This window comes from Poromitra crassiceps, assembly GCF_964638095.1.
Source record: "Poromitra crassiceps genome assembly, chromosome: 19".
NCBI classification, from domain to species: Eukaryota; Metazoa; Chordata; class Actinopteri; order Beryciformes; family Melamphaidae; genus Poromitra; species Poromitra crassiceps.
Window position 1 is genome coordinate 7,874,892 of NC_139646.1, and position 15,163 is coordinate 7,890,054.

Here is a 15,163-nt window from a genome sequence, read left to right on the forward strand (position 1 = left end):
GTGTGTGCGCGTGTGCATTTGTTCCCAGGGATCTGAAGCTGGACAATGTGATGCTGGACTCTGAAGGTCATATAAAGATAGCCGACTTTGGCATGTGCAAAGAGAACATGTTAGACGGAGTTACCACCAAGACTTTTTGTGGAACACCAGACTACATCGCCCCAGAGGTTTGTGTGTGTGTGTGTGTGTGTGTGTGTGTGTGTGTGTGTGTGTGTGTGTGTGTTGAGCTCCAGTGGCAGTCAGTCGGCGCCTCTTCTGTTTTTTTAACCTGTGAATAATGCACATTCTCTCACCATCCCCCGCTGTAGATCATAGCCTATCAGCCTTATGGGAAGTCTGTGGACTGGTGGGCCTTTGGAGTGCTGCTCTACGAAATGCTGGCAGGACAGGTTCGTGTGTGTGTGTGTGTGTGTGTGTGTGTGTGTGTGTGTGTGTGTGTGTGTGTCTGTGCAGACGTTTGCATGAATCAGTTGTTTTTGCTTTCACATAATTTTTGTTTCTTGTGAACAGAATATTGTAACAAGAAATTGAATTAAGAAAATAAAGTGATTAATACTACCACTACGAATAATAATAACAACAATAATTAATAATGATAATAATAATAATAACATCAGCTTTATTTATGTAGCACTTCTCAAAACAAAGTTACAAAGTACTTCACAGTCTAGACGAGAGAGAGAAAATATTTAACAGATGACATCAGGGGCCTGCCTGTACTACGATGCAAGATTAGTGGCTTAGTGAGGTAACTTCAGGTTTACCCCTGGATTTGCCTTCCTACGACCCTAAGTCACTTCTTACCGAGATAGATCAACATGGCAACTCATGCTGCACGGCTAACCTACTCTGGGGCAGGTTAAGTTCAGAGGATAAGATCAAAACACATGAAAGGACTGCCTTCTGACCAATCAGCTCTGCTCTCTGGAAACAGGCTCAATTCCCACAGGTTCCATATGGAAAATATACTGTATTTATTCAAATGAAGATCCCAATAAAAACCTGAAAACCATCAGGCTGTTAATGGCTCCTCTTGAATTAACTGACAATGAAGTACTGTTCGCAGAGCCACGTGTAATCATGTTGTATTCCATGATAACATGATAATTATATTGGAGATATACTGTAGCAGTAGGTAAGCTACTTGATTGACCATATTTGTTTATGGATGAATGTTACTGTTGCATATGAATTGCGCTGATGTTATTTTTAATTTTAATTTTTTCTATTTTCCCCACCCATTTTCTCCCCAATTGTACTTTGCCAATTTGCCCCCCTGCTGCCCCTTGTCACTGCGACACCCTCTTTCGATCTGGGGAGAGCCGAGACTAGCACCATGCTTCCTCCGAGACATGCACAGTAGCCAGCCGCTTCTTAAGCTTTCTCCCAGTGTTTAGCAGTGGGCGGAGGTTGGCCGGGTGTACTTGCATTGACAGACAACTCCTTAAGCCAATCAGCGTCGGATCCAGTCAAACCCAAATCCGAGAACGACAAAACCCATTTTCCACCGAGAAGCTCCGCTGTTGCATACTCCTGTACTTGTTTAATTGTTATTGAATCTTATTTCTGCAATAACTGCACTTTATGGCTGTTTAAACTCGACAAACATTGACATTACTCCTCGAGACGGACTGGCAAGGAAGCAGGTGGCCATTATTGTTTTGTTAGTGCAGTGCTAGTGGCGTTCCTGATTGGCCAACTTCCGCTGTCAATCACAGGGCACTGAGCACAGTCGCTGATGGGTTCTTCCACTTTGTAGTTTCTGCTTAAAGCCCTCCCAGGGCGTGAGGCCAGACGGTCCCGCAGAACGAAATTAACTGTGAGTTCACGTGACCGGCTGGTTTACCAGGCTAGTTAACCTCTGCTAATTAATGCAATTTGATGCGCGCTTTGAGAGGGATTGAATGAATGAGGAAATAGGTGCGTGTGTGGCTCTGTAAAAGCTGTGTCTGTCTGTCACATGTGATTGGCTATCTGTTACAAACCACGCCTCTTTGTGCACGAGTATTTCATGTGCGTGAGCTCAGAGCTGGATAGGATTGAGAGATCGAGAAGATAACCACCGCCGTGCCGATTGTCTGGTTAAGTCAATCCCGATGAAGGGTACAGATCCTGAATCTGTTTATCTTGATTCGTATTACAGCCCCCTGGTAGGAATGATACTCGCACCATCAGCCATGCTTGTTGTGCCTCAATTCAATAATCTGTATTGATAACCTCCTTTAATGTAATGTGTATTACTATTTTTAAAACTTTTATGATGCTTGTATGTGTATTGTAAATGTCATGTTTTTATGTATTTGTATGTAAATGTATTGTAATGTATATTTTATGTGGACCCCAGGAAGACTAGCAACCACTGTTGTGGAAGCTAATGGGGATCCGAATAAAGAAGGAAAGAAAGGAAAGGTAGAGCAGTGATTAAAACAGATTGAAACACAATGGAACAGAAAGAAAAGAGGATTCCAGCCACAAGGACACAACAAATGGGGGAAGAAGAAAAAAAAGACTAGGCAGGTCGAATACAGTAACGAAACAGCTTAACAAAGCTTAATAATAAACAAAGCAAAGTAATAGAACAGGTAGAATAAAGTAACATACAAAGGCAACATGAGGAAAGTTAAATCACAGAACTATTTTGGTCAGGAGATGATGCGAAGTTGGAATGGTTGTTCAGAGATGAAGTCTTCAGTTTGGCCAGGTTTATTGGGAGGGCTTGGAAACTCAGAATGGAGAAGCTGTTCATCTGAATATATAACTATGTCTTGTTTATGTTTGAGCGTTTTGTAGCTTGTTTGTTGATTTGTTTGTATTGTTGAACTTGAATGATTTGTGTCTTGTAAGCCCAGACGGGCTGGGCACCTTGAATATGGTGCATGACACAGAAATAAAAATCTATATCTATCTATCACAGTAAATGAATGTTTGTCCTTGTGCAGCCACCATTCGACGGAGAGGATGAAGATGAACTGTTCCAGTCTATCATGGAGCATCATGTCTCTTACCCTAAAGCCATGTCCAAAGAGGCTGTTGCTATCTGCAAGGGGGTGAGTACCAATACACACACACACACACACACACACACACACACACACACGTTCACACTCACGTTCACACTCATCTCACACGTGTGTGTGTGTGTGTGTGTGTGTGTGTGTGTGTGTGTGATGTAGCTGATGACAAAGCACCCAGGTAAGCGTCTGGGCTGCGGTCCAGAGGGGGAGAGAGACATCAAGGAGCACGCCTTCTTCCGCTATATTGACTGGGAAAAACTGGAGAACAAAGAGGTCCAACCGCCTTTCAAACCTAAATCTGTAAGTACACCACATACAAGAGCAACACACACGCACACACACACACACACACACACACACACACACACACACACACACACACACACACTTCAACTGTGAGATACAGTAACTATGAACATTGATTGCCTCAGAGGTTAGTCAGGATAAGGATTAGGAAGGAACTTCAAGAGTAATTGTGTTTACAAATGTTCTGCAATACAGACAAAACATTCAGTCAAATTCACAGCCCCTGATTTCTCGGTAACTGACGGTAAGTTAGAAAACGATTAGCTCACTCATCTCCTAAAACCCAACCATCATCTGCCATTGGTCACTACTCTGACAAATGCAGAGCTGACACTTGTGAGTGTAGTCACCAATGATGAAGCTGAGATGTCACTGGCTCACATGTGGACCAATGGAAATCCGCAGCTTCGGCTGCGAATGATTTGATTGGTTGATGTCACGTTTTTAGTTGTATTTCTCTTTTTTGTCTTTTGTGGTCGTCCTTTTTTCTCACATCCCTCATCATACTCACTCCATCCCTTCATCTCTCTCCATGTCTCTCTCTGCCTCTCTCCCAATCTCTCTCTCTCTCTCTCTCTCTGTCTCTCTCCTCTCCATGGCAGTGTGGGCGTGACGCGGAGAACTTTGATCGTTTTTTCACGCGCCACCCCCCCGTGCTGACCCCCCCCGACCAGGAGCTTATAGCCAACCTGGACCAGGACGAATTCCAAGGCTTCTCATTTGTTAACCCGGAGTACCCCCACACACCTCACTGACCATGCCACATATCACTGACACGCTGATATGGAGGCTCTAGAAATCCGCACCTCCATAGCAAACAAACAAACAAACAAAAAGTCATCATGATGTCATATGCAGGGTGAAACGCTGAGCACAGATGGAAATGCAGACAGGATGTAGACAGGTGCTATGTATCTGTCTCTACAGCTGTGTATAAAACTCAAATGCAAAAAAAAGAAAATCAGGAATAAAATAAAATAATGTACTTATTTGTCAAGATGCCAGTAGGTTTTCCCAGTTCCGTTTACTGTGGATTGTCATGTGACGGAAATAGTGCTGCCGTCAACGCTCAGACTCCATATCAGCTGTACTGGCTGCATTTCTATCTTCAGTGCAGAAATGTGTGAACAGCCGCCCAGCTGTTCACACTAGCAGCAGGTCTCCCCCCTCACCCCCCCCCCCCCCACCCCCGGAGCGCAGTGACACCTCCAGGCCGCCTGCTGCGCCTGCTCCCTCTGTGTCACATTGCATGTATTGCATATTGATTATGAAGACCTATCAGTAATATTCATGAGTGTACTATGATCACAAAGTGGTAACATTCATACGGTATAATTGTATGATCCTACAAGTGAAAACTGACCAATTGCATTGCTATTGTGTATTAATTTGTTTCCTAATGTTGATGACCTACTTTTTGTCTATAGGACCAAATACTGCTACACTTTGAATATTCTGTTGATTCAGTGTCGTGGTGAAGTTGTCAGATCCCACAACCCCCCCCCCCCCGGGCTGATTTTTTTTTTTAACCAGTCAGAGGATTAGAAGTCTTTACATGCAGTAGTCAGGCAGAGCGATCTCACTCAGTGATTTATGACTGAAAGCTCGTATTCGCTCCTGATTCATTACTGAAAGTATTCACCATATTACACTGTGTTGTTTGGGTATTGGGGAAAGCACTGGAAAGAATTTCACATATTAATGAAGCTTCATGTGAAGGCCTAAGAAATCGCTGGTAGTTTGTAAGCTTACAGAGACGGCGTGTCCAACGGTGCCAAACCAAAGTTCAGAGCTCTGAGGACGCAGATAGAAAAGAGATTGTCCTCCACAACTGTGTGAAGGGCAGCCATCTTGTGCCATTTTGCAGTACATGTATACTTATTAAAATATGCATTATAGCTTGTCTGTTCTCAATACAATTCATACGTACATTCCCTTGGAAATTTATTTTCAAGATACATAATAGTCTGACAGGATGTCAGGCACGTGGTTATCTTTTTGTAACTGGTTGCAGGGTAAAGTAACAATGTGTCAAATCTTGTTCTCTGAGCTTGTATCAAAGGGAGGCGGTACAGTCGCATCACAGAAGCCATATCATGACCAGACTTGTGTTACACAATGATGCTCGCTGAAAAAGACGATCCTGCCAGGTGAAGATACAGAGTGCTTATTGTGATGAAGAGTTTGATAGTGATAATGGTAATGGTGGTGATGTTGACAGCATAATAAGATAAACTAAATATATATCGAGTTCAAAATCAGAGAGATGTTTGGAGAAATGTGATGGATGATGAGAGAGAGATGCCACTGTGGATTGTGTAATTGTCCTGTATGACTGGAAACTGATAATATACTCACTGGTGCCTACCAGAATACCTTTACTGTGTCTGCTTTGTTACTCGTACACCAGTGTTTTACTGTCTGCTTTGTTATTCATACACCAGTGTTTTAGTATCCGAGTCCTGGACTCATTTTCACGACTCGTGACTCGACTTGGGCTTGAGCATGCATGCATTCGGACTCAGATGTTGGAGACGAAGACTCGGACTTGTTAATTGATAAACGGTTTTTGTTGTTTTTTCTTCTTTTTTTTGTAATAAGCCCTGTTTGGCATAAGCTATTGATAGCTATATTAATACTGTGACATTATTCAATTTTATGCAAGGGCAGGCACGTGTGTTGCATGCAAATTCACGCTCATCTTCAGTCATTCCCGACTCGGACTCGGGGTATAATGGGGACTCAACTCGGACTCTTCTCTGGTGGCTCGAACAACGGGGACTTGAGATAGAGTGACTTGGCTACAACACTGTCATACACACACAAAGTAGCAAATGGCATAAACACAAAGATGAGGCTGCACACAGACATCCCTCATACAAATGGTCCCATGTGAGCTGAAGTAGTGGAGATGAGGTGGCTCAGATCAGCCCCGCACCCCTCAGTACAGCCGGAAGCCTTGTGGGGAGTCCTATGAGGAGGTAGGAAACTTAACCGTATGTGTGTTCATGTATGTGTGTCTTGCCTGGGGCTTCACTCCCTGTAGCTGTGTGCAATCTTTTCTGGCTGTGGTTTGGTCTGGGCTCTGTATTGTCGATTCTTGTCTGTTTTTGGAACATTCCTCTCTGGCTCTTGAAGTTTTGTCTTGGATCTACATCTGTACTGTTGAACTGTCAGGGGTCCTTCTTTCCATCTCTGACTGTGTTTCTGGCTTTGTTGGCAGTGTATGTTTTTGTCAAGTTGCTCCTCAGTCCTTTATGGAATCATTGGTGTGTTTTACTGAGTCTAGACTCCAGGCTCATCCCTCATGGTGCCACCTCTAGACTGGTACAGTGTGTCTTTCCATGTTCTGAAAAATAGGGTCCCTCCCACCCCAATCATTGTGCTTCTCTGGGAAGTTGTTCTTGTTCCACTTTTTACTTACTGTCAAACCTATTCTCTCTGGATTTGAAACTTTTAATTCACTATGAAGTAATACTAACATATTTTTTTCTTACCATCTCTCTCCTCTTTCTCTGTGTCAGAAATCTCGCCGTGACGTAGGAAACTTTGACAAGGAGTTCACAAAGATGGCAGTGGAGCTGACGCCCACGGACAAGCTCTTCATCATGAATCTGGACCAGAACGAGTTTCAAGGTTTCTCCTACACCAACCCTGAATACATCATACAAGTCTGATCCTTCTCACCACTTTTAGACCCAACCCAGCCGAGACTGAACTCCAACCCATCCGGCCCGGTTATGTTGATGGAAGACTTCATCACAGTTTCTCATCACACCACCCAGACTCAGACCGCCCCAGCTAAAGCCAGCACATCTCACACAGGCATAAACGCAGACCCCCAGACTTCAGGACGACACACACCAGCATTTCAATTGGACAATATCAACGTAGACCACTACACTCACCACATAGTCACACACACACACAGTAGAATTTCAACAAAACGGCTGTAGCTGCTGGTTGGCCAATGGAACTGAGCTTGATCTGAGATGAGCAGGCCAGGTTCCTGAATGTTTCCAGAGAGAGAGTGTGTGTGCGTGATTCACAGTATCCTGACAAAGGCCAGCCATTGGAGCCACAGTGAATGTGTAGGCATGTGCTTTATTGATGAACAACAGTGTGTGGGTGTCTACTTGACGGTAAAAGCTATGTCATGAACATTCCATGATTAATGTGTCATGTATGTGCTCATAATAAACGTGACTCTGTGGGCTGGGGTTGGAGGGAAGGACGGGTTTGAAGGTTTTGAAAGGGTCTGGTTTATAACCTCATGTCTAAGTTAGTCCTGAACTTAGTCTATAAGCACGTGTTGTCTTCCAAATTGATGCAAAAAAGAGAAAATAAATCGCCCCAAATACCTGTGTGACGGTGAGATTTGAAACATCTCTTTCTCTTGTTTCATCTCTCTCTCTCTCTCTCTCTCTCTGGCACTGCGTATGCAGTGGGTTAGTGCCGTACAGGCCAATACAGTCTTTGTGGTGCAGCTCCTCTATGCATGCCATATTAGCTGTTAGTTCTTTAAGGTTTGCTTTTGACGTCTTGGAAAAACCCCAGTGTCTTGAATTCATCACTGCAAGTCAGTGTTAGAATAATCCATGCTCAGATCAAGTTTAAGTTCAAATCCACTTGTGCTAGCTCAAATACATTTAAAGGCCAACTGTGCCGATTTTCACCCAGCTTTGTATCATTACAAAATCTGTATTAGAAAACTTCCTGGTGCAAATGATGTTATGTCATTTGGAGCAGTTTTGCCATGGTGTTGCTGTTGCACTATCACTATCATTATTGCAGCAAATCAATAATGACAAAGTTATCAAGTTTAAGGTATTTATTTCAGAGAACAAATTGAGGCACAAGATTTTACCAACAGTATTGCTTGCCCAGTCTCTCCAGTCTCCCCCCAGGGGAGGACTATTCAAAGTCTTTATACAGCAGTGGGCGTGACATGTAACATGGGAACTCAACCTTACACCAGCTGCTATAGCGCCATCTACAGGCTGGAGGCCTAACTTTCTTAAATTCTCACTACACTACCTTCATTGGCAGAGCTTCCTGGACCAAATGACATCATTATGACACCACTTGGACCAAGAAGTTCTGCGAATGAACGGGGAGCTCTCTGTCCAGGCAAGATGGAGGGAAGTTAAACATTGTTCATATACTGTATACTACTGATTTTGTCATGATACAAAGCTGGTTGGAAAATCGACAAAGTGGCCCTTTAAGATATGCATTGCTAAAGAAGTTAGGTTGCAGAGGTTTTTCCAGAGCACGGATCAAAGATTGTTAGACTGTATATGACAAGAAAATCTGAGATTCTTATGAGATGAGCATATAAAGTAGTGTGTAATAATTCTGTATGCCCTGTTTTGTGTATGTATAAATAGGAATGGGAACTAGAGCTAGAAGTGTAAATGTGCACTTCTCTACTGTATATACTGACTCCTTTCTCCTCCTCCTCCCTCCTTTCTCTGTTTTCACGTTCCCCTTGCCATCACTCCCGACTGTCCATTTTATATTTCCTCATTCTTTTCTCTCTCCTCCTCTGTTTCCTTTTCATTATGGATGCACGCTATTGAGTTTTTTGGCCGATATCCAATATGCCGATATTTATCAATTCTTTTGGCCAATTGGCAAAGCGTGCATTTCTTCCCCACTTTATTCCAGAGAACATAAAGTCTCCTGTAGTGGAATTAACACATTATTATGAGAGAGCGAGAGAAGAGAGAGAATCCCTTTCATTGCCACAATATGCAAAGATTACGTACGAGGAATGTGTCTTGGTGTAAGCATGCAGCGTATTGATCATAATATTAATATCACTTTATTACTGTAACAAACACGAGGTCCAGTATAAAAACAGACAATACATAAAATCATAACATATATATACCCCAATACATTACATTAAAGAGTTGTACCAATGTGCCCAAATGCTGGACTGGTACTTAATAGCACTGAGACCAGGTTGAGACAGCAGCATGATAATCAAGTTCTGAGACACATTAAGACGACAGATAAACTTGTAGGTCAGATTTCTCAGCAGGGCCTGAAAGGTGTAGACTGAATCACTTCAACTTAGGTTATGTAAAACATGCCATATATATTTTTAATTTATGTAATATTTTCTTCCAAGAGGCGGGTCAAACTGGCAGCACTCACAGGAAAAGTTTCCAAATCTTTAATCTGCACAGCAGTAGTCATGGAACAGATGCGTTTCAGCCATTGGCTTTCCTCAGTGTAAAACTTTAACACACCGGCACCCGATGTTTTTTCAGTCTGAGTTGAGCACACCATTTCTTCTGATTTAAACATTTTCTTTAAACCAAAACAGAAGGATTAGTCCTGCCATCATCCATTATAGTATCAGTATATTATATTATAATTTTTGTGCTGGGCACATGGCATCAAGCATTCATTCAAGCATCGAGCATTTGGGCAAAATTTAAGTGTTTGTTTTGTCTGCCTGTCAAATTGGCAGAAATGTTGGCCGATATTTAATTTTTAAGTCTTTATCGCCTGATACCGATTGTGCATCCCTACTTTCCATCTTCTCTCTTCCGCTTTCCTCTCCCTACCTCAGATCTCCATCACTTATCACTATTATTTATCATTCTCCAGTTCTCTGTTTCGCCCCTCCTACACAGCCAATCCATTCCCATCAGTAAGGTTTCAGAAGGGAGAAGTGGGGAATGGCTTAAGTAAGACAAGAGGGAGAGGAGAATAAAGTGTAAACTATGCAAAAGGCAGGAGAAGAGGCGAGTTGGGAGGGGGAGAAGAGAGGAGAGCAGCTCTTATAAAGCCACTAAAGGAACTGTGTAACAGGACAGTGGTCGTGTGTTGCATGCACCGTCTTTACCTGAGCGTGAGAGACACCTATGATACCTACATTAAAATGAATAATTATAATACCATTTCAGTAACTCTCTGGCTCCTGTGTTTTACTTTGACTGACAGAGTGAGACATTGATGGACAGATGTGTGTGCACACAGACAGGGTGCTCCGACGCTCCGTGCACCTTTACCATCAAACGTTTTATTATTTTTCCACAAACAATTTAACCAACCATAGTGCCACATACAGACAGACATGAGAAACAAAGTACATCCTATCTCTGTATATAGATATAATAAAGATAAGTATGCTGTGATAATGGATCAACCATCTCTAGCCTACTTGCGCGGTTGTGACAAATTTCTGATCACAAAGAATTTGACATTGCAAAATATGAAATAGTATATTATAGCATTAATAGCAGATATTTCTCATAGGCGATCGGTGTTAAAAGAAAACGTGATCGGAGCACCCCTATTAAATACCTGCCTGAGGAGGCCGGAAGTGCATGCAATATGCAGTGCCCGTTCCCCAGTTTGAAGTCGATCAGGCAAACGGTTCTGGAGATACGTGAAAGCCGTGTTCTGATTGGTTGAATTGCACGAAATTTGACACTGCACTCCATGGGGTTCCCACTTCCCAGCAGTGCACCCGCCAAGTTTGAGATACTCAAAATAGACCGCTTTTTGTGTTGCCAGTAGGTGGCACTATGCTGAATCGCATGGAATTCGGCACTGCACTCGGCCGGGTTCCCAGCAGCGCTCTCCCCAAGTTTGAAGTCCATCTGACCAACAGCTCTCAAGATAAACCACTTTTTGTGTTGGCAATGGTTGACCGTGGCACTATGGCGAATTACGCAAAATCGGGCACTGCACTCCATCAGGTAGTGCACTTCCCAAGTTTGAAGTCGATCGGACGGACGGTTCTCCAGATATGCGAAGGGACACACACTACCGGAATTATAAATTAGATACATACATACATACACATACATACATACATACATACAGTACATACATACATACAATACATACATACATACATCATACATACATACATACATACATACATACATACATACAACATACATACATACATACATACATACAACATACATACATACATACAACATACATACATACAACATACATACATACATACATACATACATACAACATACATACATACATACATACATACAACATACATACATACAACATACATACATACATACAACATACATACATACAACATACATACATACATACATACATACATACATACAACATACATACATACATACAACATACATACAACATACATACATACATACATACATACATACATACAACATACATACATACAACATACATACATACATACATACATACAACATACATACAACATACATACATACATACATACATACAACATACATACATACAACATACAACATACATACATACAACATACATACATACATACATACATACATACATACAACATACATACATACAACATACATACATACAACATACATACATACATACATACATACAACATACATACATACAACATACATACATACAACATACATACATACATACAACATACATACAACATACATACATACATACATACATACAACATACATACATACAACATACATACAACATACATACATACATACAACATACATACAACATACAGTACATACATACATACATACATACAACATACATACATACAACATACATACATACATACATACATACATACAACATACATACATACATACATACATACATACATACAACATACATACATACATACATACATACATACATACATACATACAACATACATACATACATACAACATACATACATACATACATACATACATACATACAGTACATACATATACATACATACATGCATACATACATACATTGATTGATTGATTGATTGATTGATTGATAGATATGGTCTAGTAAAGAACAGGCATGATTTGTAGAAACATGATTTGTGAAGTGGTTTTATCAGGCTAAGTGAGTTGAGTGGTTTAGGACTGACTGATGAAATGTTCCCTGACAGAGCAGCAGATGAGCCCGCTGTCCGTGGTGCTGAACTGAGCTGACAGCAGGCTGGACTAGGTCAGATGTGGCTGCTGTCACTAGGCCTATTGGCCATAGGCTATATGGGTAGTGAATTTCCCCATTGACAAGAGCACATGCACACGGACAGACAGAAGAGAGGGCGGGGTTATCCTGCACTGCCAGAGTTGAGCTTCACTAAAGCAGAACATGGCAAGAGGAGCTTTAGTGTCGCCATTTTCTCCAATTAACTTTATTGCAGAAGCTGTTTCTCTCTCACTTTACTTAAACTTTCTTCTTTGGTTTTGCACTTTCCAAAAGAAGACGATTCTGCCGTCGTCACCCGCATCTCGTTGCCTCCCCATCTGCTCCTGAGTCTTGACATGGAAACATCCCCAGACCCAGTCAGTGAACTACCAGTATAGAAGGTAGCCTGCTACTTATGCAGCCTGTAGGGGGGGGAAACCGACACAACTTTAAAGGGACGACCAGAAATCTCTACAGCATCCGATGGCCCAGGTTTAGCGCAGGCTGGAGAGGACGAGCACACAATGTGAGTTTACTCCAGCTGACTGGACCCACACGGAGGTCAGACAGCAGGGAGGAGAAGCTTTGAAGAGTGTTTAAACCCCCGAAGAGGAGCGGGCAGGCAGGCAGGGCCGACATGAGGATGTGCAGACGGGGCGTGATGATGCTGATGACCACGGCGGGGGCTTTCTGCGCCTTCAGCCTCATGACCATCGCCGTGGGCACGGACTACTGGCTGTACTCCCGCGGGATGTGCCGCTCCAAGAACCTGAACGACAACGAGACCATCCGCAAGAACGAAGAGGTCCTAACCCACTCCGGCCTGTGGAGGACCTGCTGCACCGAGGGTATAGTTCGTTCTAGTAGCCTACTATAAATCCCAATGAACAATATAGTGACATGAGATACAAATCAAAGTTAAGTAGCCTATGCTAAAGTCACGACTGAGTTCCAAAGACTACAAATCCCTATAGCTATAGGAATATTATATAGATTCCATAATGGGCACAAAAGACAATAACCATAAAGTACTAGGCCATGGTCACAATATTCAGTTGCAACAGACACTATAGGAAATGTAGTGTAATGTGAGCCTAATTGGGAAGATCATGCTCTATATTACCAGTGGTTCTCAACATGAGGTCCGGGTTCCACCAGGGGTCCCTGAGTAGGTTGCAGAAAATGGATGAATTGTTAACTTGATTTACAAGAAGTTAACACAATTAGAGAATGTAGAAGAATGTCTGTTTTGCGCATAGTTTCACTGTTATATCTTTACATAGTGAATACAGAACTCTGGACAAAATCATATCTACCAATAAAACTATTGTCAGATTTGGGTTCAAGAGACAAATCTCATCAAATGGGGGTCTGTAGCCTTAATATGTACTAAATAGGAGTGCTGATATGAAAACGTTTTAGAATACTGATCTATACCTTAAATGAAAAGCGTGTAGTCATGAAATTGACTAAAAGAGCCAACCTACTGATATTGCAACTTGGTGTCAGATGATTGGCAGCATAATTTGTTTGTGGTTTGATCAGACTGACAGTAAGGTTCCATATGATTGGCCAAATAATTTGTTTGTTCGGTTTCCTTTTAACCCAGTGGTCGAATGCCAAATGTGAATGTTTGTCCTCTCTGTTGTCTCTCCCTTGTGCACTTGTCTTTTTTATATCTCTCCTTCCTCTCACCCCCTCCATCTGCTGCTCACACTAGCACTAAGCTATAAAGTGGTTTAATGGACAGGTAACAATGTGTGTGTGTGTGTGTGTGTGTGTGTGTGTGTGTGTGTGTGTGTGTGTGTGTGTGTGTGTGTGTGTGTGTGTGTGTGTGTGTGTGTGTGTGTGTGTGTGTGTGTGTGTGTGTGTGTGTGTGTCAGTCTGCCTGTCTGTTCAGTCCCTGTTAGAGGAGTATTTTAGAGTGATAGAGACAGGTAGGCAGACGGATAGGAAGCTGTAGTTTATGCGTGCGTGCACGTGTGTGTACAGTATACAATAATATAATAATATAGGGTGATATATATTATCAGATATTAGGTAATATAATATAGGGTGCCTGGTGATTTTACTCGGGATCATATGGCTGGTTGTTTGTGTGCATTAACTAAACTTGGCACCTGGTTTAAACAGTTGGCATGCCTTCCAGGCTGAAAGCAAGGCAGGCCTGGGCATTTTACAATGCCACCAGCTTGATTATTTTTGGGTCAAGCTACAACGAAAACACACACAAAACTGTCCAACTGCCCGGGGGTTTGAATAAGGGCTAATGCAGATGTTACAGAGTTGACAGCCCGGGGTTTGAATAGGGGGGTAATGCAGATGTTACAGAGCTGACAGCCCGGGGTTTGAATAGGGGGGTAATGCAGATGTTACAGAGCTGACAGCCCGGGGTTTGAATAGGGGGGTAAATGCAGATGTTACAGAGTTGACAGCCTGGGGTTTGAATAGGGGGGTAAATGCAGATGTTACAGAGCTGACAGCCAAATATCTGTGTGCTCAAAAACATTTTGTTGCACTCTTGCTTGGCGTGAGGAGGAGGCTGCAGAGGGTCAAAAACATTGTGGACTCACTTCACATTTCCCCCAGCCTCCGTTTGTCTTATTGATACTGCTTGCGTTGATCACCAACGTGCTTCCTCAACAGTGGTTCTACCTCTGACCTGTCCACTCTGTGGCTGTGAGTTGTATTCAACCACTTTTGTATTTGCAGCCATGGTGACCACAGTCGCTCGCCTCGCGCCATCAATACTAGTCAATCAATGCAGCACACAGGGACACATTTATCAATAATATCCTTGTTTGCAATGTTGAGAGACACTGCTGGGCCAAAGCTTACTCAGAACATGAAACATCTGTTCACTTACAGTTCACAGTTATGGAA

General features: G+C 42.4%; 2 protein-coding genes across 3 annotated transcripts in view; both read left to right on the top strand.

Moving 5' to 3' along the window:
• Positions 1–10,203, top strand: part of LOC310793669 (protein kinase C beta type) — a 46,496-nt gene extending 36,293 nt beyond the window's left edge. The window contains exons 13-17 of one of the 2 annotated variants that reach the window (XM_083655522.1): positions 29–167; positions 309–389; positions 2,940–3,047; positions 3,174–3,314; positions 6,845–10,203. In XM_083655522.1, the coding sequence (XP_083511648.1) occupies positions 29–167; positions 309–389; positions 2,940–3,047; positions 3,174–3,314; positions 6,845–6,997 (622 nt within the window). In that variant the 3' untranslated portion in view covers positions 6,998–10,203. Of the gene's footprint in view, positions 1–28; positions 168–308; positions 390–2,939; positions 3,048–3,173; positions 3,315–3,922; positions 5,715–6,844 lie in introns of those variants that run through there. The other variant, XM_083655523.1, reaches the window with a different exon arrangement.
• Positions 10,204–12,882: 2,679 nt separating this feature from the next.
• The window catches only part of cacng3a (calcium channel, voltage-dependent, gamma subunit 3a), a gene marked incomplete at its 3' end in the record, with an annotated part of 4,163 nt that continues 1,882 nt past the window's right edge, over positions 12,883–15,163 (top strand). The window contains exon 1 of the mRNA XM_083656301.1: positions 12,883–13,128. Within this exon, the coding sequence (XP_083512427.1) occupies positions 12,918–13,128 (211 nt within the window). The 5' untranslated portion in view covers positions 12,883–12,917. The remainder of the gene's footprint in view (positions 13,129–15,163) is intronic.